Genomic DNA, 24,074 nt, shown 5'->3' on the forward strand with positions numbered 1-24,074 from the left:
AGTGTTTTCTGTTTGAAGCCAACATTCCCTGCTCTTAATGTTTCGTATTGCAGATCCCAGCCCCAGCAGGACTTCGCTCAAGAACCCAGCCGTGACGGCTGAATCATCCCGCTGGGACTCCGAAAACGCTTCTGAACGGCTTGTGCCGGGGCAAGCTCTTGGTGCTGTCTGATGGCCGGAGCCCATCGCAGGACCCGTCCCCAGCCCGCGGGGTGGCAGCAGGGCACCCAGCTCGCAGCAGCAGGCGCTTTGTCCCCTGCAAATCCAGCAGAAGAGAGGCAGGTGCCCCGTCACTTTGCATAGTTCGGTTCAGCAGGGACTCCGCGAGCCCCTGGGAGATGCTTGTGGTGCTCCTCTTGCTCCTTTTCCCACCAGGCACCAGCAGAGGCTCCCACCGTGTGCCTGTTCAGGACCTCTTTGGCTTACCCAGCTTGGTTCAAACGCTCGCTGGCTGTTACTTTGGAGCCCGAATAAGAAATAGTGCAAATCCAAGCTTAAAGAAAGGAAAAATACCGCATTGCCTGCATTAAACATTCAGTTAGAAAGGCAAGGATCCACAGGATGAAACCCCAGTGGTGGAGGATTATGAGACATTTGGCAAACCTGTAAAGGGTCCTTCGTGATTGTCTGAAAGGAGTGTACTTGGCTTGGGTTGGTGCTGAGCAGATAAAATTATTTGCTAATGTGATTCTGACTAACGCTGTTGTGGCTAATTAGAAACTAATTTGAGGACTGGTCACAGCACAGGGGACATCTCCCTGGGCGATGGCAGGAGCACTGACTGCTGCTACAGCTGCGTCTCTGCACTTGTCTTATCCTAGTTTGACTTGAAACATCCTTGTTCGCACAGAATTGTGTGAATTCATCCAGACTGGTTTTGCTGGAAGGCAAACAGACCACATTATTTCTGAGGGTCAATATACCTTTATTTGGCCATGCTCAGGCAGATCAAGAGGCCAAAACAGAACTCAGCTTGATTCCTATTATGGGATGCTGGCTGCAGTGCATTTTAAAACAATAATCATCCGACGTTGCGGAGATGTTCAAGTCTGAAAATGTCACGAAGTGCCAGGGCACCCAGCAAAGACAGAGACCTGCTCGCATCGCAGCAACCTTCGCCACGGGGCAGCACACGTGCTGCACTGAAGTAATGCACCATGCAGTGTTTTTTGGTCTGATCCATAAAGGGGCTCAATTTCTTTCAACTCTTCTTCCCCCAAAATATTCAGCAGGAGGGACGTTCAGCAACAGGATGCTTTCAACAAGCAATGCACAAATGGCTTACCTTTGCTCAGGATTAGGCACTTAGCCTGCCCTAGGGCTTTTTGTAAATCCTGCCTACTTTCATCTTGAGGCACAAAGGCTCTCCGTGGTTCAAGGCTCGGCCCTATGAACCTGCTCTGACTACAATCAGTACCTTAAGTCACTGGGAGAAGGCTGCACTCTTTGATCAGGAGGAGGCCTGCTGTTGTCCTTATTACACCCACGGGGCTCAGACCTGCTCCCATCCCTCGTGCACCTCCCGCTGTGCCCCCTGGTACACGGGCACCAAGCCAGGCTTGCTAGCTTGAAGACAGAGCTGCACCAGGGGAGTTTTATCTGCTGATTTAATGGGGCTGTTTCAGAGCAGGTTCTGCTCATTTAAAACCGTAAGGAGTTGAATTTACAATGAATTGAAGGAAAAATAAAGTCGTATTTACAGACAGCAACCAGCCCCCCTACACACACTCCATTAAAGAAACAGCCTTATCTCTGCCCATGTGCTTGTTTCTAATGCGATACTGGCCTTCCCAGCACTCCAGGACATGGTTTTCAATGACAAAGATAACAGAGTTCAGGTTTTAACTGAGAACTGATGCGTGAATATGCTTATATAGCTTTCCTCTCCCAGCTCCCATGAATTAATCACTGCTTCGCCCATGAACAAAATGGAATAAAATTCTCCGCTCTTTTCCCCCATCAAATTCATGTTATGTGGTGGGCAAAAGGAAAGATATTTGGAATAAAAACTTCCTTTCCCTTCTGCCTTCATGTCCAAGTGCAAATATCACTGGAACTCAGTTTTCCTCTTTTATTAAAAGCCTGCATCTGCATTAAGCGGATAGGACTCTGTAACGTTCATCTTTTTTTATGATGCTCATGCAGAAGGGACTTCTGATAGATGTTTGGAACGAATGCTGGCCATTGCAGGACACTGCCTAAATTAGAATCAGGCTCCAAGTATCTTCCTGCAATCAGATTATGTCATGTGCTATATACTCTTATTCATGGCCTGGAAGGAGAGTGCAAGGGTACTTAATATCTGTAGAGATTCAATTAAAATGAGCACATCAGACACTCACTAGGTCTGGCTTCTGTTTGCCTTGCATTCAGCCCAGGCTACCTACTAAGCTGTAATAGAAGGAAAAAGGAAAACAAACACAGGCGCAGTGGAAGTCGTTGTGCTCATGTGTATGCCTGCTGGCTAACACCGTTACTAACCTAACTGAAAAGATACAAAATCATGCAGTTTACACTTCGATTACTGTAATTTGGGTTATATTAGTGCTAAAGAACAGAATTCAGAGGGAGGAGAGAGAAGTTGGTTTGTGTTACACAGCAATTCTGCAGTTTGCATTTCAAATATAGCTGCATTTTTCCATGCACTCTGAACGCTTCCCTTTTCGAGGGTATTGGCATGCTTGTTGCAAAAGCAACCAAAGCACTTCATTAGGCACACAGTGAATGATGGCATAGGAAAAAAAAATAATAAAAAAAAGGTAAAGGGCAGTTGTTCCATTCTTAAAATCCTTACTCAAAGCCGTGATGTCACGGTGATAAGCTGAGCAATAAAGGTACCAGACTCCTTCCTTGCATGAGAAGGGGGTGGCCATTTAGGGTCCAGCAACATCAGCTGTGAAATGCACAGGTAGGAAGGCTTATGTATTGTATGTACAAGGGTAACCCAGAATAAATAGTGCTGCTGTTCTGGCTCATAAGTGTATTTCAGCTTGGTTGTTGTTGTTCGTTACTGCTGGAGACGGCTTGCTTTTCAGCCCTTCTGTCCCACCCTTGGACACATCGATGAAGAGCAGCTTGGGAGTCCGGAGTGTCAGCAGTATCCTTTTGTACTCCTTTCGGAAATTCTGGTTAAGCAGCCCATAGATCACGGCATTGAGGCAGCTGTTAAAATAGGCCATAAAATAGCTCAGGACGAAAAGCCACTCTGGAATGTGAGGCTGCACTTTGGAAGGATTAATTGAAACAGCAAGGCCAATAAAGTTTAATGGTCCCCAGCACACAGCAAAAAGGACAAAAACCACAAACATAGTCAAGAAATTCCGTACGTCAGCTGCTCGGAGCTTCTGCTTGCAGTCTTGTCTCACCCGGTGTTTGACTTGAATCACCAAAATCCAGATCCGTAGGTAGCAAAACGTCACGATGGACAGCGGGACGATGAAGTGGACCACCACCACTGCGATGGTGTACGACGTGCTCACCGTCTGGGCAAAGGTGCAGGAGTAAATCCGGGGGTCATATTGCAGGGACCCAACAAAGAAGTTTGGCACAATGGCCACCACCGTGAGCAGCCAGGTCAGGCAGATGTAGCAGCAGGTATTCTTCAGGTTGAAGAGCTTATCGTACCGAAGGCTGTGGCAGATGTAGCAGTAGCGGTTGATTGCGATGGCGGTGATGTTGAAAATGGACCCGATGACGCTTAGGCCCATCAGGAACCCACTTATCTGGCAGTGGACGTTTCCCATGGTCCATCCATTGTGGAAAATGGCGCTCAGGATCAGAGGGTACGGATACACTGCCACTACAAGGTCTGCAACCGACAAGCTGACCACAAAGATGTTGCCTACGAAAAAGGAGAAGAGACCACGAGAGGTTAGCAGAGGTCTGGACAGACAACTTCCAACTCAGAACTCCTCTTTGGACCTAACTCTGCCTGTGAGCTTCACTCTATCCTCCATTTGGAGTTTGAAAACATAGAAAATAAGACTTTGCTGTCTGTACTACTGACAGCGAGAGAGTAACAGGGCATTATTAACCTGTGTATTCCTTCCTAAAAAAATTCTAAGCTGGAAGCATTAACCTTAGCTCAGCTGTTATTTCCTCATGTCTTTGAACAGGCTTCCTAAATACACAAATTAAATCCTAAATTAAAATGTATGGATTAATAATTTTGCTGAAGAAAGGAAGCGAGAGGTCTTTAGAGAACTGGCATAACTACAGGACCAGCCATAATGCTGTAAGGAATATTTGTCAAAATTCAGCTGTCTGATGATTAGAGAAGTTGTCATTTCAAGGGAAACTCAGCAATATAGAGGACGGCACTAGGAAAAGTCATTTTTCCTAACATCACTACCTGCAGATAAACCTGCAGTAGTAGGAAGGAGAATATTACTAGAGTACTGGTAGAGGATATGTTTAATACATTTAAGGTGTTACCATCCATGCAGCTATGTGTTACAGGCGACACTCCAGCCCACTGATCACACCTGCACTTTCTCTTCAAACCTTCACAGCCTGCCGTCTACCAGATTATCTCAAAAACAACAACAAATAAAAGCATCTTTTTCTGTAGTATCCGTGGAGACGCTCGCTGAGACCTCAGTTCAACTAGGTCACTGGCTTTGGCATTTGGAAAACATATCCAAGGGCTGTCGGAAATCACGTCTGTATCGCCATCACAGTCGGCTCATTGCGATGTTTGTTCCCAACAAAAACTATCAGCACCAGTCAACAGCTCCCGTCAGGCAGCAGAGGCCACTTCACACTGGCCGGAAAGCAGTCCGGACTCGAGAACTGCCCACGGTGGCACCGAGCTGTGGCAGCTGACACAAAGCATCACTTCAAAACAAGTATTAGCAGAGGACACGCGAAGGGCTAAAATCTCAGCAGGGAGAGATTTTGCATATGCAGGCTCACCGCAGCATGCCTCTGTGGCCGCTCTGGCTATGCAGGCTTAGCGCTCGCATAGAGAGGGAGAGCTGCTCTGCAGCGAATTTGTATTCCTTCAGTCACAAAGATGCCTCCTCAACAAAAGGCTAAACGTGTCCCCAGCACCAGAATCTCCTCTGGGGAAGTTTAAGGAAAATTCTTAGCCTCACATCACTGCCAGCAAGTGGAAGAAATCACAGCCTCTGCAAGTCCTTCCTCTTGGATAGTTGGGAGGATGTAAAAATACAGGGAAATGAAAAAAAAAAAATCAGGTCAGACGGCTCAACTTAGCACCTTTTCACATCAATAAACTCAACTTCTCTTTTATTTGACCGTGTGGTCAGCTTCATATTTTTCTCCTGGTGGGTGAACACAGAGGCCAGAGCCACCCAGCAGCCACTTGCCAGCCGGTCCTGACAAACTGAGCATTTTAACGACTGAGTACTCCAAGGAGGGGACATGCTGCACGCCTCCAAGCAGAACAGGCCCTTCAAAATATGGGAAATGACTGCTTTTTATTGAAAAAAGAGTAAACTTCAGTTAAACACCAAATGTGAAGTCATCTAATGTGCGGCTGTTATGGAAAGTAAACAACAATCTCCCACCAATCATCTTTTCTTTGTCACTACTGATTTTTTATTATTATTATTTTTAAAAAGCATTTTTCCACTATAAAACACAGGAGTCCTGCCTGCAAGTAATACCAGCAGGACATTATCTCAAACTTTAACGATGTGCTTCTGTGGCACTATTTTCAGATGCATCTTTTTCTCTTTGTGAGCATACAAACATAATTCCTCATTAACTTCCAAACTTTCCGTGTCATGTTTTTAAACTTCCACGTGGTATGTATTGGTTTGTGCATCTCTGCACTCCGTCTCTACCCCAGCACAATGGCAGCACAGACCTGACCACCTTTTCACAGAAACCTGAAACCTTTTCTCGTGCCACAGGTCCAACACAGGACTATAAAGGTACGATACACTGTTCACAGTGTAATCAGCAAATTATTTGAAACACAAAACAACCTGAAGCCTGGCAGCAGATCAGGTTGTAAGCATATGCAGGTTATACAAAAGGGGATTTATCCCAGTGCACCTTCTGCCCTAGTACTTTGCTCTGTGAGCTCCCTCCTCGCTCCCATGCTCCCATACTTGTGTTTCTGCTCACCCCAGCAGTCTGCTTCTGTATTCCAGCAGTTTCCTGGCACTGCCAGGAACCCATTTTGCCCAGATTATCTGACAGCACAGGTTATCTGAGGACTTACTGTCAAGTCCTGGCATCAGGTTTTATACACATGGAAATCCTGCAAAGAGTTCTGCAAACCCAATAAGCCACATACACAAAGGTCCCCGATGGCAGGCTGCCCGAGCACCACCTGACTTCCACACAAATGCACGTCACTCTTCTACAAAGATTAACTGAGCATCGCTGCGCAAATACGAGGGTCGCTGGCCCTGCCTGCCTCAGGAGGCTGCTGGAAATCCCTCGGTGCCCAAGCTCCAGTTGCCTGGATCTCCCCGTTGTTCCCACAGCATCTGTGGGCTGTCCTCTAGGACACACGGGCTGTGTTTTAGGCATCCTGAACCTAGAAGCTGGGTTGAAAAGGAAAATAAAAAAGAGATTAAAATACTTTGTTTTAAAATAAAAATACATGGCTTTTTACACAGCCAAAAATGTCCAAATAGAATATCTAAAAGCCTTGTTCTCTGTTACCGGACTTACACTAGCCTTCCTTGTTGAAATATTACAGATTTGTGTTTGCTTCACGTTAGTGTGATGGAGATGTTCAAGGCACCTGAGGTTAATGCTGCTACCTGTAAACCACACTGCTCCCCATCAGGCAGTGCCCAGAGGGTTTGAGAGGAAATAAAACCCACCTACAACAGCCTCAGCCAGATCAGATCCTGTCTGTCTGTCCAGCTGCAGCCAGAATAACTGAGAGCTGGAGAGCAGCAGGTGTAAGAGCACAGGTTGGGAAAACATGCTAAGATACACAAAATGCTAAAAGTTTACTGGGGTGACCAGTATGTTTGTGGTGACGGTTCACTATTTGTGGCCTGCAATATGAAGCATCTTAACCTTCATGGTTCTCTTCCCAGGTTTTCTGAAAAACTCACGTCCAGAAGGAGGTGAACTGGAATTAAGACTCTCTTCAGCATCAAAAGGATCTATCTGTAATAAGGTTCAGTAAACAATTTAACAGGCCATGACTGTAAAGCAAGCTTCTGATGACCACTTACCATAACCTAATACTCTCTATTTAACCTTTGAAAGCTTATGCTCACTGCAAAACAGAAACAAAATGCACTGTTTGCCCCAAGCAAAATAGATAAAGTCTTAAAAGCTTTATTCAACGTGCAACAAGGCTCTGTATTAGCTCTGACAGCCTCCTTTCCATGTTTGTTTTTACCTGCTACTCGCTATGCATTTGCTTGTACCTCACTGACCTCCACTTCCACTCGGCAGACACGAAGAGCACGCTTGGTTCTGCGAAATAAGTGGCAGTTCACAGGAAACACCTTCAAAACAATTTTGTTCTCTTTATACTATAAAGATGGCACTGAGGGTTTGCAGCCACGTTATCATACTGACTGCTCTTTTGGACCGATAATAATACCGGGGTGCTTGGGGCAGCCGACGCTGCAGCCCTCGCACTGAGGAGCATTTCCAACATCCCCAGCCCCAACAGGTCACTCCAGGGAACAAAGTAACTGCCCGGTCAAAGAGCATCAGGGTTGAGCCTCCTGCAGGGGTCTGGCTCAATGTCACCTGCCCTGAGAACGTCACACGCACGGCACAAAATAGCAAATAAGAAAGTCCAGGCTGACATTTGGACAACAGAAAGTGTTTGACAACTCAAAATCAGGGACGCTCTCCCTGAGGTCCAGGCATCAGGAAAAAAATAAAAGATCTGTTGTTTAGTTCATCAATCCACAAATTCTAACTGATGATTTTATACGTGTATTTAGGAAGCCTATTCAAAGACAGGAGTAAACCAGAGAAAGAGAAAAAAACAATCAATTATCCAATATCGTTGCTCCACCAGGATGGGACACAGTGCGGTCTCCGGCAGTCGATCGGACAGCACAGTCAGGCTGCCAGCAGCTCTCAAATTCCAACTGTGCTGCATAAAATGATCCTGCTGGCAACAAACAGCCAGGAGAGGAGGTATCTCCAGCCCACAGCACGCTTAGAACGTAAGGTTAGAGAATGTGGAAATATCCAGTGTAAGGACACAATGAAGGTCCTAGACAAAAGCATAAAAACTCCACCACCATTGAACTTTTTCCTGGCAAATGTCTCTCTTAGCACAATAGTGATGCCAGAGAGCAGCAGTGTGCTCAGTATGAGCATCACCAGTAGCGCTGGTGTCGTTCCCAGAAGGAAAGCTGTGGGTGCTTGGTGCTCTCCTGCCTTGGCATCCATGGCAGCCATGAGGAGCAAGGCCAAGGTGTTTCAGCATCACTTTGGCATCGTGACTGCAAGCCTCATCAGCCGGCCCCTCGGTGCATCACCATGGCTGAACAAAAACCTCCTTTCCCTCTGGATCTGTGGGAAAGGCTTGCTCCAGCAGGAGGAGAAAACCCTCGCAGTACTTACTGAGGTAGAAAGGACCCGCTCCCAGGCACTTCCATCACATTCATTTTTTTACGCTCATGTATTATTTTGTCCGCTGGTTGGAGAAAGGAATTACTTGCAGTGCTGGCAGAGGGCTGGGTTTTAGATGTGCTTTTAGGTCACAACCTTTAACTGTATTGCTGTCAAAAGCATATCTGAGCCATGCCTTCAGCTGCTCTAATTGCATGCGGCGAAGGGCAATCATTGCAATGTTTACACTCCAGAGACTCACAACTTTCATTTGGCTACGGCCAGCCAGCTTCAAAGCCGTGTCCGAGCTCACGAGCCTGTGGAAACGGGCTGGAAATACGAGCGGCCGTGCTCACATGATTTCCTATCTCTCCTTTTATCGCTTACCATTATATTGGAAACAATGGAAACGGGCACTTTTTTCCTTGGTGTGTCGCAGATGGGAGGTGGACGTTGGTTCTCGACTGAATAAAATGAGTTGTTCCCTCGTCTTCTGGACCTTTAGAAAGGGGTGTTCCTCTTTTGGTACCAGTGAAGAGCAACACCCTCATTTTCAGAGTTTCAGATATATTAAAAAATAAAAGAAGCTTTCAGACCATCCCACAGAAACACTGCCTCAAAATCTTCACCCTCTTACTCCATATGAATCCTAATACATCCTGCTCAGCTCAGACATGCCTTCCTGAAAAGATTATTTAAAGATATTTTAAAAGAAAGAGGAAACTATGTAAAATTTGACATTTTACCTAGCTCCAACAGTTTTTAAACTTTTAGAAAATAACATTTTCTGTTCATTTATGTGCCTTTTAATGATTTCTTCCAGTGTTTTCATTGAAGTTTTGGCCTTTTGCATGAGGAAAAACTCCAGTGCTGCTGTTCCTCTGGATTTCTAAACTTAACTCTTGTTACTGTGATGTTTTGCCCGGATGCAGCTACGGCAATAGGTTCTGCTAGTAAAAGAGGAGGAAGACATGATCATCTTGATCTGGCTCTTAATATATGCAGAATAAGTACTAACAGCAACCTTGTCTGGTTATCAGCTTAGAAGCCTGGTTCCTCCGTGCATCCCTTCCAAATGCTTCGGGTGAAGACAAATTTGGGAACACCGCCTGCACCTCGCAGCCTTCGCAGGGCACCGCAGCGAGGCCGATGGAGGGAGGTGTGGGAGGCAGGAGGCCCTCTCTGCCACCCTCTGGTTTACGCCACAAGCCTCAGCATCTCTGCCAGCACCAGCTGAGCCCGCGCGGTGCTGGCTGCAGCGCCTCAGCCTGCAAGGACCATAAACCGACAGCTCACTGCCCTCCGTTTCTGACCGAAATCACTGCCGAGCGGTACTGCGTGACTAAGCAGCCCGTTCCTATGCAGGCTGATGCCCTTACGTTTACCCTGACACACTAGGATGCACAAGCACAGATAAGCTCTACCAGCCCATGTTAACTCCAAGCCTAGCATTTATTAACTGGTTTGCAAAGCGCCCTGAAACCAAGCAGTATCGTACAGTTCCCAACTTCAGGAGAGAGCAAGCTGAATTTAGGCAACAGAGAAAAAGCTCACTCTGGTCACAGATCAGCACAACACAAAACGTTGCCCCAAATTCAACCTCACTTTCTAACAGAGGCTCGAGACAGACCTCTAACACATACTGATCCTGGCAGCATCACGCCTCTAGCGCTGTGTCCAACAAGAACAAGAGATTAACATCAAAATGATTCACTTGCCATAAAGGCCATTTTTAGACAAAAAATGCAATCAACTTATGAAGTAACAAAGCCTGAATCAATAACTGGAGGAATAATAATAGAAGAGCTTTACATAACAGAAAAGAGTTAGGCTTGGTACACATGCTAAGAGAAAGCAACTGTGCTCCAAGCGTCTGTCCTCAGCTCAGGGATGCTGAAATGGGATTGTCTGTCTAGAGACAGCATGTCTGCTTTTCCCATTCTCAGTTAGTCTAAAGAAAACTGTTCCCTTTCCCAGCAAGGAAAAATGCTGAGCTACCTGAATTACTGTTCATCTGACCTTCACAATATGCTAGGAACGGGAGTGATATTCCCTGCATTACAGACAGAGAAAGAGAGACCCATCATTTGTTGGCTTTGCCACGGCGATGCCAACTGTGAAAGAAGCCCTGCATGTAAGTAGGAGACCAGAAAGTGAAAGAAAATCTGTCCTGGACCTTCTGGTTCATTCACAACTATCTACTAATCCCATCAGAAACAGAGAGTTACTTTCACCTGGGAACACTGCAGAGACGCTGATACAATTGTGCTGGCAAAAATCCAGTGCAAACAATCCAAGTTGATTCAATAACAATAATCACGATACTGGAAAAAATTACCTCAAATAAAAAAAATAATAAAAAAGCAAGCCCTAAAGGACCTTTTTAATTTTCCCAGAAATGAGTCCAAAAACCAATGTTTCCCAGAACATCAGCAAAATCTTTACTTTAGATATTCCACAGGACTTACAGACCTCGTATCTAGTCTGGGTACAGGACAGGCAACAAGGAGCTATTGACGGTACGAGAAGCTCTTGGAAATGGGAGTCCCAAGTGAATTGTATGAGGACGTTTGCTTCTGTTTTTTTTTTTTTTTTTTTTTGTGGGTTTTTGTTTGTTTGTTTGTTTTTCCGAATGACTTCTGACATTTAATCATCTTTGAGGTGCAATGTATGGGAATATTACAAGAGAAAGGCAGTTTTTGCAGCGAAGTCCACACTAAACGTGTTCCAACATAAGCCCATGGTTTAAATGGGGGTGCTCTAACACTGACCTCAACAGGAAGTTTAATGGTGATAGTATCCAAATGGGTGAATGAGGATAAGATTACATGGGCCTATGAGACCTAAATTACTGGAAGAACCTCTCAAAGTAAGTAGCCACACATGTAGGCAGAGAAACTGGCATGGTAAATGGGAGATCTTGCACTTGTGGAGCACAACTGAGCAGACACCTCTGCTATCGACAGCTTCCAGCACAAGAATACCACTGTTTTCTGTCTTAAACAAACAACATTTTGCCCTCAGAAAGGAAAAAATAAATATATAAATAAATAAAAGATGCTGGAAATAAATAAAATAAAGCCATCCATGTGAAACTGAGGTTGCCTCATCCTGAAATACCCCAAGTCCTACTTTCTGGACTGTAATGCTAGGGCAGACCTACTTTACAATTGCATAATAACCATCAAGTGATGGGGCTTTTAAGTGTATCCTTAAACTTTTCTGCCCTTTGCCTTTATCTCCATTGAAGTTTTCTCAGCAAGAAATAAATCACAGGGATTTCTTCTCTCTGAAGCTGCTTAACACCCACACCAGGGTGCTTCAAAGCGGTAGCGTGAAGCTTCAGCCTTATGACTCCCATCACAGGCCAAGGAGGCTTGGAGGAGCCAAGCCAAGGAGGCTCTCTCCCCAAAGAGAAGAGAAATGGTCAAGATTCCTAATTTTAAAAATAAATAAATAAATAAAAACAACCTCACTCACTCTATGCCATTTCCAAAAAGCCCTCTCCCCTGCTCCTAGGCTTTCCTTATCTACTGACAGCATTTTTAAAGAGCTGTCATTTATCCAGCGTGAGATACAACTTCCTGCCTCCCGGTCCCTCCAGAACTGTTTGTAAACCTCCTTTTCCTCTGCTTAGCAGGATTCACTCATTTTCCCTTTCACTGCTGAAATCCCATGTTGTTAGCTGTCCTCAATGAAGTATTTTTGTTTATCGACAAGCTCCAGAGTGACAGAATATTTAAGGAGCTACATCAGGATGAAACAAAGCCTGGGCTTAGTACAGAGGCTTCTGCATCTCGGCAGCTCAAGCAAAATCCCACAAGCCAGGTCATCTTCAGCCCAGCAGGACTGTCCTCCACACCGCGTGAAGCTTCCAGCAGACTGAAATACCCCAGTCATGTGTCTGTGGATGTTGTAAGGAACCCAGGGAGTGATTTGCAACATCAGAGCTCGAAGGAACTGGGGTTCAGAGCTTCAGTAACGGCTGTACACACAGGGAGGAGCCCAGCCCTTGCAATAGGCTCCAGCCTCAACACCCAGGAGCCTCCCCAGGCAGGAGCATGGGGCTGGAGCACCTCAGCCAGCACGTCACAGTGCCCTGGCCATCGTGTGCCCCAGCTCCAGGGTGGGCAGATGCGCCCCAGGAGCACATTGACTTCACCACCCCAAAAGCAGACGCATCTTGGCACCAGGGGCTTGGACTGCGGCTGCTAATTGGGACAAGACAGAAGTGAAGGGCAGAACAGGGGAAGAGGTCTGCTTTGGTCTCCCTCAGGAGTACAAAGTCTTTCCCAAATTCAGCTACATAGCACAGCCTTTAAAAGGAGAGCGACAGCTTCTTCTGTATCAGCTGCAAGGCAGGAGCTCTCATGCCAGCGCTGCCTTCTTACGCTAACTGCCCTTTTATCATTTATTCAGAAATGAGGCTGTAACGAGGCAGATTTATATCAAATGACAAATAACAGCTGTGGGGAAAAGAAAAAGAAGTCTCGTGCTTCATTAGAACCCTGTAAGGGTCTGACAGCCCGAAACACACCGCCGAAGTGGCAAATGCAGCCAGAAAGACAAGACAGAGCTCACAGCAGCTGTTAAGCCAAATGGGAACTTATTAAAATTAAGGGCCATCTTTCCCCTTTCATATTTAGTTTCAAAAGACCACACAAAGAAATTCAACCTCTTATGAAGACTGAGTCATTAGTGCAGATGTGATACAAGGCCTGGGCAAAGATTTCAGATTGAAAGGTAACTGTTAATTCCCAGGTGGTTGCTAGAACCTTAGGAATACATTAATCTGGTATCAACTGGAGCCCCCCAATATTAAAGTCATAAATCTTACCAGGACGAATTTCCCCATTACTCACTTGGTGTTACAATACTGCTTAAAAAAACCTGCAAGCATTCAACTTGGAGAAAAGGATGCTGATGGGTCTGCAGCATTAACTATGGCATGTGCTTGGGACTGAAAAGTATCCTGCAAGTCAAGTGGGAGGTTTTGCCTGAAGGATGCTGATTTCCAGAAGGGGCTGGGAGCTCTGTGCTTCAATCAGGTCCAAAACAAACACTGAAAAAGCAAAGGAATTAAATACCTAAGCTGCCAGGCAGCCGCAGATTATCCCACAGCATGAGGGGGCAGCATCAAGTTTTCTGAATTTCCTTAGTGGGCAGGTGGTGAAGGCAGTAGGTAAACCTCAGGATATCAGCACTACTTGTCTTTTTTCACCTCAGTCTCCTTGAGTCTGTCTGATCGCACTGCCTGCCTTTCCCCAATAATTTTTGTTACCGAAGGCCAGCTTCATTCCCTTTGTACAGGAAAGTGGATGACTCATTAAAAAAATAAAAAAGCTTTCCACACAATAGAAACTGGTCCCCAGCAGAGCAGGGATATTTTGAGTGATTGCGCTCATTAAAAAGGTATAGGGTGACCCTAAGTTTTTTGGGAAAGCAGGGCATTCAGTTTTTACAAAACCACAGACCATGGGACAAGTTCTTACAGACACAATGCAGAACCAGCCTCTGGGAAAACCGGCCTCATTTCGATGCTCAACAAAAACTAAACTAAATCTGCTGAAAAAAACGTTCAGAGGGCAGTAAACCTGGATTTCAGTGGAGCAACCACTGTATAATGCCGCAATACTGCAGCAAGGTTGTGGGTTACCTAAACTGCCATCCAAGAAAGAAAAAGCAAGACAAAGAGGCTGAGATAGTGTTAGCCAACACAGATAGATTGGCTTACTAATGAATTTAACGCTGACTTAATCTTCTGACTTGGCATTGCCCCGAAAGCCTGCTCTTTTTGCCTCCCCTCGCCTAAATGAAATTAACCTATTCCAGAAAATTAAGGACGATTTACCAGGCCACTGAAGGCCAACTGCTTGTTGGATCTGGATCCGTGTTAATCCATCCAAGAAAAAAAGAGAAACTCTGTGATTTAGAAACCCGACTACGGGAGGGTTGGCAGAGGGGCACGCGTGGGCTCTCGCTGCTCGTTTCTCACAGGCGTGCTGGCACCAGCCAGGAATTTTTGGATGAACACAGCAGGAGCAGCGTATTTCACTGCAATTTCAAGCTTTTTTGCTTTCTTGATGAAGCTGAAGGTGGCTGAGGCTACGCAGGGGATGCTCAGGGGACCCAAAAAGCCCAGCTCGCCTTCCACATCTGACACTTTCCAGGCACAAGGCAAGACCCGTGTCGTCAGCAGCAGAGGGCTCGACCCTGCCCCTGGGGACACAGGGAAGGGCAGAACGCCACATCTGCATTCCCCATTAGCCATTTAAACCAGCATTCACACATTTTTCCATTTTCCCCTCAGCTTACGGCTGCTGTGTCACGGGAGATGAAGCCAGCTCTCACTGAATCAGTGGGACCTTCCTGGGGACAAGCAGCAGGTCGTAAACCACACACTTCTGCATCTCCCCGTGCTGTGAAGAGCAGTTCCCGTCCAAAAAGCGAGAAGGCATTGGGAAGGTAATGGTTGTGCTGATGCTGTGTAAAGGCCAGGGGAGCAAAGCCTTACTTCAGTGTGTGTTGCAGTCTCCTGGTGATTTACAGATTGTTTTCCATGGATGTGGCCTGGTGTTTACATCAATATTTGTAGCTGCTGCAACAGTTACACAAACATCACGGGGATACAGATTCGAGAGCCTAAAAATGATATGTGTATAATTAACGCTCATCATAAAAGCATCCGAGAAATCTTCCAATCCCCATTCCAAGGTAAAACAGAATTCAGAGTTTACCAGTGCTCTGGAGATGTATTTTGGAAACTGGAATGACATAATGCAAAATATATTTCATTACCCATGTAACATCCAAGACAAAACTAGATACTGGATAAAGTCCAGGTTAGAAACCACAAACTTCTTCAGTTCTATAGCTCACAGCGTTTTCAATCTTTTACATAATTACACAGACTTCAACTCCAGCGCATGATATCATGCAAATGATTACCTACCTACACTCATTTCCCCGAGATACACAGAGCCCTTAACAGGCGGACACCACACACCCTTATCAAGAAAAATAAATAAACACACTATCTTCACAAGAGACTGTTAAGACACTGAAAGGTTGTGGAAAATTGGAAATAGCATCCATGCTGAGAGCATAAATGATCCTTCTCTTAGGGAGGACAGAATTGGACTGCTGTTTCTCACTGGGAAAAGCACAAAAACATTTGCAAACATGAGCCCTATTATGAGATCCATAAATCTACATCCCACAGTTTAGATCATCCTTCCTCTCCCTACTGTTCCAAGAAAGCCCTTGCTGCTTTCCCTTATATTTCAGCAGAGGACAAGGAACAGCCAGACACAGCTGAGGCCAAACCCACTGCCCCTGCACTTCCTTGGTAAGACTCCCCTCCTGCCTTCTTTGCTAACTGGTTTGTTCCCAACAGGGCTGGTCCTGGCACGACTCATCTCACCGCTTCTGCGGCAACAACATCGGGAGCATCACTTTGAAAGCTGGGTTGGACAGATGTATTTAACGAGGGTGGGCAGGCAACATCACAAGTTAAGCTCTTGTTTCTCGACTTTCCTCTTCTTCAAAACCCTGCTCATCACATCCCAAGGCACGCGTTGCCCTGTTTTCAAGTTTTAAGAGGAGAAAGAGCACAGAGCACCATACAAAATCAAAACTACAGAAGGTACTTGCCCATAAAGTAACCTTAAATTCTCCCTCAGCTTAAATTTTTTCTCTTGATTGGAAATATATTTGTATACATCTACAGTGGGTGAATGCAAATAGCATTTCCAACATATCAAGTTACAGAAATGACATTGAGCCCTAAGGTGAGGGACTGCAATACATGCTGTCTTGGAGAAGCTGTAAAAAGCCAACATTTTGATTGTTTTAATTTTTCTTAAGTTTCCTGGATTTTTACTTCTCTATAGAAATAATGTCTTGGACTTTGTGAGTACCACAAAAATTAAGAAGTGTTCAGAAAGAGAAGGAAATAAGCTCAACACTTACCATGCTCAACAACTCCACAGAGGCCTGGTAAGGTGACATTTCCTCTCACCATATGGAGACCGGGGGGGTTCATGCATGCTCTCAGGATGAGAGTAGATCTGAGGGTCATCTCTTCTCCTGTCCCATTGCCAGCAACTGCAGCAGCAGCTGCTGCACAGAGAAGTTCAAGAAAACATTTACTGGGCTCCATTGCGATAATGTGCCTTGGGGGAGCACTCCTCCTGACGCACAGCCAAGCGCTCCACGCTCACACGTAATATCAATACAACACGGTCGCTTCTCTAGTGAGAGCACTCATTTTTGAGCACTACTCCAGTAAATACGCAAGGAAATTTTACGAGGCAGTTGATGCACAAAGCTTTCACTTACCAAGTTATAGGACCTCATGGGAGAAGAAGGCATGTGCGGAAGCAGCGGCTGAGGCCAGGCAGGGAGGGAAGGTGCTGTGATGGTCACAAGACAGAGCCCAGGCTTGAACGACAGCCAGAAAACAGGATGTATTCATGGAAAACACACCCTTACGGATTGGACAAATCTTTACAAGTCTCCACCAAGATAAGCCTGAATCACAGAAGCCTAACTTGGTGGTAAGCTCAGGAATCTCCACGAAAGCCATAATGATGCTGCCTGGGTGACAGCTGCATGTCGAGGCTCCTGCTGGTGACAAACTGGTGGGAGAAGCCACCAGTACCTGAAGATGCCCTGCTACCCAGACCAGATGCACATCTCACCTAAAGTAAAGCCTCTGTTATATAGAGAGAACAATCCAAGTTTTATTCACTATACAAGGCATCATGTGAGAAAATGTCAGCTTCCTGCTTGCTGCCCAAGTGCTCTCCAGAAACTAAAGAAAACCTTGCTGCAGAAATAGGACTCAAACCCACCCCCTTCCTGAAGCAATAAACAAACTAAATTTGCAATCCTTGATTTTCCCCATTTGGCAGGGGGGAATAATCCCGCACAACAGCATGTGTCTGATACGATTGCTTGGGAGAAATTAGAGGCTTACACCTAGAGAAGTGTAAATCCTGCATTGCTAAGGTTTCTTCAGCTGCAAGGGAAAGAAACATTGCCTCCTGGTGATTAAGAATGTAATTATTATTATTAATTCTGAAACACTTTGAATTACATGGTACATTTTCTTTAAATGGGCCCTATCGTTAGCGGAAGCTGATCTGAACCAATGATTTATTCGTGGCTTAATATCCACGCTTGTTTCGCATGCTCAGCACATTTTGCTCAGTATTAGTGGCTGGTTGCTAGAGACAATCGATTTAAATTTAGACAGAAGCTTTTGGAAAAGTTTTGTTCAGAGCAGATATATGAATTAAAACACTAACTACAGTGATATGTAACTACATTTCTTCTAAACTCTTAGCACCTCTATGTGCACTTTGAGATCTCAAGAGAGTTCACAGGCAACACCAAGTTCAAGTCCATATTCGAGCAGAGCTTTCCACTCAGACCCATTCTAAAATCAGGAGGAAGTCTGCCAGGCGGCGCTGCAAAATTGTGGAATTTCTGCAGATAAAATCAGAATTGGGCTTCCCCTACGGTGCCATCAATGAAATACCTCCGGCCTTGCCCATTAATTTGCAATATTTTCTCCACTTTCTAAAGTAAAAGCCTGTCTTTACCGACTTTGTTGCAAAGCAGGTCTTAACCAAAAATAGCCATGGAAGAGGAGAAAAAAGCCTTTACGGGTTTGGCAGATACACTACTGACAAGAAACAATACATTTTTAACCGCTGTGTAATCACAATACACTTTTCCTACTGAAACTCTCCCAGAGTTTCTGCCCGAAGGTGTTGGATGCTGAGCAAAAGCCAGCTGCCACATCTGTGATGCACGTGGCTGTGCCAGCAGCTCCTCCTACTTCACCTCCGAATTTTTACAGCTCATCCCCACAAGGCAAGTTGAGTTTTCGTGCTGGGTGGGGCTGCTAGAGCCCTTCATTTGGGGGTGCATGCTGTTCCTTCTCCCAGATGTAAGTATTTCCACATTGCACTTCCTTAAGCTGCCATCATTTACACGAAAGGCCACCCTCTGGTCGCCTTGCTTTGCTGGTTAGATGAGGAATAAGACTGGAGAACAAGGCCAACAAGTCAACAAGTGCTCGGCTCCCTATGGTCTGTCCTGCTCCCTATTCAGGGAGGTTTTCTGACCTGAGTAAATGAATCCGGATCTGCACTGAATTAGGTAAATCCACGATGCTGCAGGCTGCTGTCTGCCGGCCAGTAGGAAAGGATCACTTTCAAAGGTGAGACAAAAACGTGAAACACTGGCTTATCAATGTGATGCGAATGCCCCAGCGACAGCAATTGGTTTTATAAGGTTAACGATCAGTCAGAAGAAACTCAGCCAGTTCTGGGAGAAATTTATCTCAAAAAAGGAAGCATGAAGGAGAGAACTGCAGCCAAAATGTAAGGGAAGAAGGGCAGACGCCTCCACGGAAAGGCAGAAACACTCCAACCCCTTGCAAGCCCTATTTGTTGCTTGCCCACTGCTCCGTTTCCATTTCTGTATAATTTATTCCAAAGCAAATATATTCTTTTTAAGAGAAGGAGGAGAAGGCTGTGCCTGTGCTGCGGGACACAATGCTGGTGTTCAGTCGCTGGTTATTCCTTGCTCCCACACTAATCACAGAGGCTTTGTGTAGTTTGGGATTGAGCAATACTTTAATTAACATCTTCCAAGGGTACAGCCACATTGGGAAGACTCCTCTCATTAGCTAACTAGCCTATTGTCCTAACAAGGTGGGGCAACGCCTGTTTCACCCCCTTCTCTGCCCTGCACGGAAAACCCTGCTTTTCCCACCTAGGTGTTCCCTCCAGCTGGTCACAGCCCCTCTGGATGGACTCTTCTTTGAGGCTGGGTGGTGGCAGCCAGCAGCACCCAGTGTCACCACCACAGCTCCGACTTCAGGAATGGGAATGGTTACACATGGGAAAACCACGGCACAAGTTTTCCTCTGTGCTTTCATCCAAGAGCAGCCCTGGGGCACAGCCTTGTCCCTGCCAGGCAGCCCCCAGGACGGTCCTGTCCTCCTCCTGCTGCTCTCTGCCTGGACTTGGACGAGATTAAACATCACCCATGCGGAACAGAGAAAGAAAAGCAAACAAAGTGCAAAGAAAATGGAGACAGAAAAAAAAAAGTAAACAGAGCATGTATGCCCACCTTCCCTCTTCCTGAAACAGGTCCCGGCTCGTGTGGCAGGACTGTCAGCGAGGCCATTCATCATTTGCTATTACCAAAGCCAGTGTTTGTCCCTCCAAATCTTTCAGCAGCACCCAGCCCTGGCCAGCCTGGCTTGTTGTTGCTGCGGGGCGTGCAGGGCAGCCCTCCCAGGGAGGCAGGCTGGGATTTTGCTTGGCACACAAACAACTTGGCCGAGTTTCTCCTGCTGTGCAGAGCCTGGGCACAGCCGAGGTGGCGTTTCATGGGAAAGCACGGCTTGACAGCAGCACAGAGGAGAAGGAGAAGACACAGTGCTGGTGCCCAGCACCTTTGCAGGAGCGCTTGCACCCGTGCACAAAAACAGGATGCTTGTCTGCAGGCAGCCATGTAGAAATACCCTTCCTTCGTGGCCTCAAAACCAGAAAGCAAAGTTCAGCGAGTGGAGTCTCCAAGAGATGGAGACAAGTCTGGCGTAGGTTTTCCTAATCAGAGGAACTTTGTTTTAACTAATTTGAGGGTAGCTGTGTGGACACCTGCACCAGCATGCAGCAAAAACCTGTGTTAAGCACACACACGGCTGGAGAGAAGGGTCTTCACCCAACTGGAAGAAACCTAAAACCTCCAGCCAGCAGGCCACAATTACAGAAGTCTTCAGCCCAGGAACTTCTGCAGGGACTGTGCGTGCCCGTGGCACAACACCGGGACAGCATGCCAAGGGTCCCCAGCAGGGACCACCACATCCCCACCAGTACACCAGCTCCCTGAGCCCACTGGGTGCACTGGGACACGTCCCACTACCCAAACACACCACTTGCCCCAGCTTCACCACGCCAAGGAGCAGCAGGACCACGTCGGTCATGCCAGGCCTGTGCCAGCCCTCCCTGGAGCAGCCCCGGTGCTGCATCCACGTTTGTGGCTGATGGCACAGGAGCATCACCGGCAGCCAGCTCGACATGGTAAATTCATCACTGTCCAGCTGAGCGAGTCGATAACAAAGCTAAAAGGAAATGCTGTCATGGGCTGTTCCCCACCAACAGCAAGGACATTTTTGAGCAGCTCACACCTTTGATGGCATCCCTGTTTATGAGGGGGGTGCCAGGTGTCACCCTTCCACGTGGAGTCCCAGCAGTCCTCCTGCAGTTCCCTGGCCAATGTGACATTTCCCTGGCTCTCCCAGAGAGCCACAATCCCCACGTCAGATCCTCTGGCACTCCAGAGGGTCAGGATAAATCAGAAGCCCCGGTGGGAGTTTGCTACAGAGGAATGAACTGGCAGAACAGATGAGCAGCTCCTTAGGCAGCTACCCACAATGTACAGAAAGAAACGATGTCGTTTCAGGCTTGTGGCAGATGCTGGAGGGTTTGTGGTGCTAAAAAAAAAAATTAAAAAAAAATCATCTCAAAACACCTACATACAGTCAATAGCTTTCCAGGACAAGGAAATCCTGCAGGAGCTGGGAGGAAACCAATCGCAGTTCCCAACTGCGCCTGAGATATGAAAACTGAACGTGGTCCAATGCGACGCCTCTGAAAGGTCCATCTCCCCAAACTAGAAACAATCAGACAAAAATAACTGAAAGAAAACACCTAAATATGTACAAATGTGGCAGTGGGAGATGTTTAAAGATACCTCAGTAGAGCCCTCCTCCTTCCAGAAAAGCAGTACTATATTCAGAAAAAGTTTATTTTGTTAAAGAATTAAGACAGAAGACGAATTAAGAAATGAGTAATGAATAGAAAATCCACTATGAGTAGCTAGAAAGCAAATTATTTTATAAAGAAAGCTAAACGGTATCACAAAAAATAATGGCAACATATGTCAGGAAAAAAGCAATGATCTATCAATACAATAGGCTGACACTAAAAGAAAGTGCAGGGAAATTATCTGTCCTGATACAGCAGATGTAGAAAGTATAAGCATTTATTTTTCTCTTTGCAGATAAGGATGACTTACATTTCAGATATAACCAAGTTCTCCGAATTCCAGAAGCAAGTGGGAAAGGCATTCAGCACGACTAAACGTTTTCCACATCTGCAAAACTGGAAAATGTGAACATGCACAAAGGAGCTCCCTAACACCGACTCTGAGAAAAGAAACATGTCACAGGGCACGCAGGAAGTTCCAGAGGTCTCGGAACAATAAATAACCCCCCCCTTGAGCAAACACAAAGCTCGCAGCGTGCCAACGTTTCAGCCCGGCTGACCTGGGAAGCGCAGGCCGATAACCCCGGCTGCGGTCCCGCAGAGCCAGGGAAAGGCAAAGCAGCAAAGTGTGAGGAGACAGGAACGCGATTAGTGCTGGCCAGCACAGCTGTATGGGAGGAGGGCTTGTCAGGCCGCTCTGCTGTTTCTTCCCAGACCAGGCATCTGGCTGACACAGGTATCTGTGCTGACATGATGTGTGCGGACTTCTGCGTTGGGTTTGGGCCAGTGTGACAGCCTCACAGCAACATACCCAGAGTACAGCAAGGGGATTAAAACCAGCTGGGCCTGGTGACCTAATTAAAGTTGTAACCCCACTGACTGCCCCTACAGAGGTTTCGGCTCCCTGAGCGGACGATGCTGCTACCGAGGAAAAGGAGCCAGCAGGCAGCAGGAGCAGCTTTCTGCAGGGCAGCACGCGTGCAAGACGTGGGCTTTCAAGGCGTGCACGTTTTGGCTGCGTGCCTGCGTTTGCAGAGAGTTCAGGAGAGGTAGAAAACTGCATTTCCAGAGCCTTTGCCCACCACCCTCGACCTTTCAAGTGTGCTGAGCCTTGAATGCACGAACCAAAGCCTGGAAATGTGTTTGGCAACTGGCTCCTGACCGGTACTTAGACTGAAAATATCGCTGCTATAACCCAAAGGGGAGGTAGTTCTCCTTCACTTCGTAGCAACTTTTAACTTGCAGAGGAGGCAGGCTTAATAAGACTTGCAATGCATCCAAGTGATAACAATTAGACAGGTGGTAAAGGCAGCTAAATGGCTTCCAATCTGCCTGCTGCACTTCTCAGCCAGAGAACACACACCACCAGTTACCCTGGGGGGCAAAACAAGGGGGTATCTATTTTTCCTTCTGATCACAAGCTCACAGTGCTCCCATTTTAAAGCAAAGCTAACAGAAAGCAGCACGTTTATGTGATGAGTGTCCTACGGGCCACGCTTTGTTAATAAATCAATCAAAGAGCGGGGGCAAGGAGGCGGGGGTGTTGTCCCATCGGGCTCACCCATTTTTACTACTTATCCTGTAGTAAAGGGCTACTTTTACTGTACTCTGTTGAGTTACTCCGTATTAACAGAAGAGTGAGGTACACAGAGAGAGATCAGCATCTCCACAACACTCACAACTTTCTCTCCCACGTTATAAACACCGGAGAACGTTTCATCCAAACCATTTAAGTGAGCTGTAACAGTACGGGTCACTTTATGCCTTCGCCTGTAAAAGCGGCCCGAGCACCCCTAACGCAACGCGCCCTGCGGTACCTCCGAGCAGCACCACCTGAAACTCCCTCCGGAGCAATTCCTGGGGAATTTTTTCCCAGCCTTTGCCGAAATAACCCACCTCTGACGGCAGACCCCAGCCCTCCCTGCCGGCTGCCAGGACACCGGTACCCAGCGGGGGACACCCGGGGACCTCCCCGCGCCCCGTCCCCCCGCTCCCCCCGGGTCCCCCCCCACTCACCGGCGTTGCGGAGCTTCTTGTTCCTCAGCACCGAGAGGATGACCAGGGCATTGCCCAGCACGTCCACCACGATGGTGACGATCAGCACGGCCGCCAGCCCGCTGTTAGCCCTGGCCACCGCCTGTCCCCCCCCCGGCCCCGGCCGGCAGCTCCCGTTCCCCCCCTGCCTCTCCATGCGCAGCTCCCGTTACTGCGGGGCTTTTGCGGGGGGGGGATTTTTTTTTTATTTTTATTTTTTTGGAGGGGGGGGGGTCCCGTCGCCCCCACCCCCGGGCGGTGCCGGGGCCCGGGGCGGGGCGGGGAGGGGCTGGGGGGGGGGGGGGGGCAGGCGGCAGCGCTGTCGGATGGCGACACCGCGCGGTGGCGGGGGGCAGCGGCGGGGAGCCCGCCCGGTGCGGGGCTCGGGGGGGGGGGGGGTCACCCCCCCGGGGTGCCCTCAGGAACATGGGTTTACTTTTGGTTAGCCCCCAGGTCAGGCAGGTGGACCTGTTGGCCTTTGAAATCCCTTCCAACTATTCCATTATATTCTGTCCTGTTCCGTTCCGTCCCATCCCCATCCCATCCCATCCCCATCCCCATCCCCATCCCCATCCCCATCCCCATCCCCCCCATCCCCATCCCATCCCCATCCCCATCCCCATCCCCATCCCCATCCCCATCCCCATCCCCCCATCCCCATCCCCATCCCCATCCCCATCCCCATCCCCATCCCCATCCCCTCTCCATCCCATCCCCATCACATCCCCATCA

General features: G+C 47.3%; 1 protein-coding gene across 3 annotated transcripts; it reads right to left on the reverse strand.

Moving 5' to 3' along the window:
- Positions 1-1,855: 1,855 nt before the first annotated feature.
- Positions 1,856-23,540, reverse strand: GPR50 (G protein-coupled receptor 50). Of its 3 annotated transcripts, none has more exons than XM_048075512.2 (2): positions 23,325-23,540; positions 1,856-3,841 (listed from the first exon to the last, which is right to left on the reverse strand). In XM_048075512.2, the coding sequence occupies exons 1-2, from the start codon at positions 23,497-23,499 to the stop codon at positions 2,973-2,975; spliced, it is 1,044 nt and encodes a 347-aa protein (XP_047931469.2). In that variant the 5' UTR covers positions 23,500-23,540; the 3' UTR covers positions 1,856-2,972. The 3 variants fall into 3 exon arrangements, with proteins under 3 accessions (XP_047931469.2, XP_047931462.1, XP_066861190.1); XM_048075505.2 differs by lacking the exon at positions 23,325-23,540 and adding an exon at positions 21,619-23,209; XM_067005089.1 differs by lacking the exon at positions 23,325-23,540 and adding an exon at positions 19,666-21,541.
- Between the last annotated feature and the right edge of the window lie 534 nt (positions 23,541-24,074).

This window comes from Anser cygnoides, chromosome 13 (genome assembly GCF_040182565.1).
Source record: "Anser cygnoides isolate HZ-2024a breed goose chromosome 13, Taihu_goose_T2T_genome, whole genome shotgun sequence".
Classification (NCBI taxonomy): domain Eukaryota; kingdom Metazoa; phylum Chordata; class Aves; order Anseriformes; family Anatidae; genus Anser; species Anser cygnoides.

What these genes read in the sequence shown, in the direction of transcription:
- GPR50 (XM_048075512.2), bottom strand. Translation starts at nt 23,499, where the DNA reads ATGGAGAGGCAGGGGGGGAACGGGAGCTGCCGGCCGGGGCCGGGGGGG. An exon ending in CAAGAAGCTCCGCAACGCCG is followed by an intron (nt 3,842 to 23,324) that starts GTGAGTGGGGGG and finishes CCTTTTTCGTAG; the next exon opens with GCAACATCTTTGTGGTCAGC.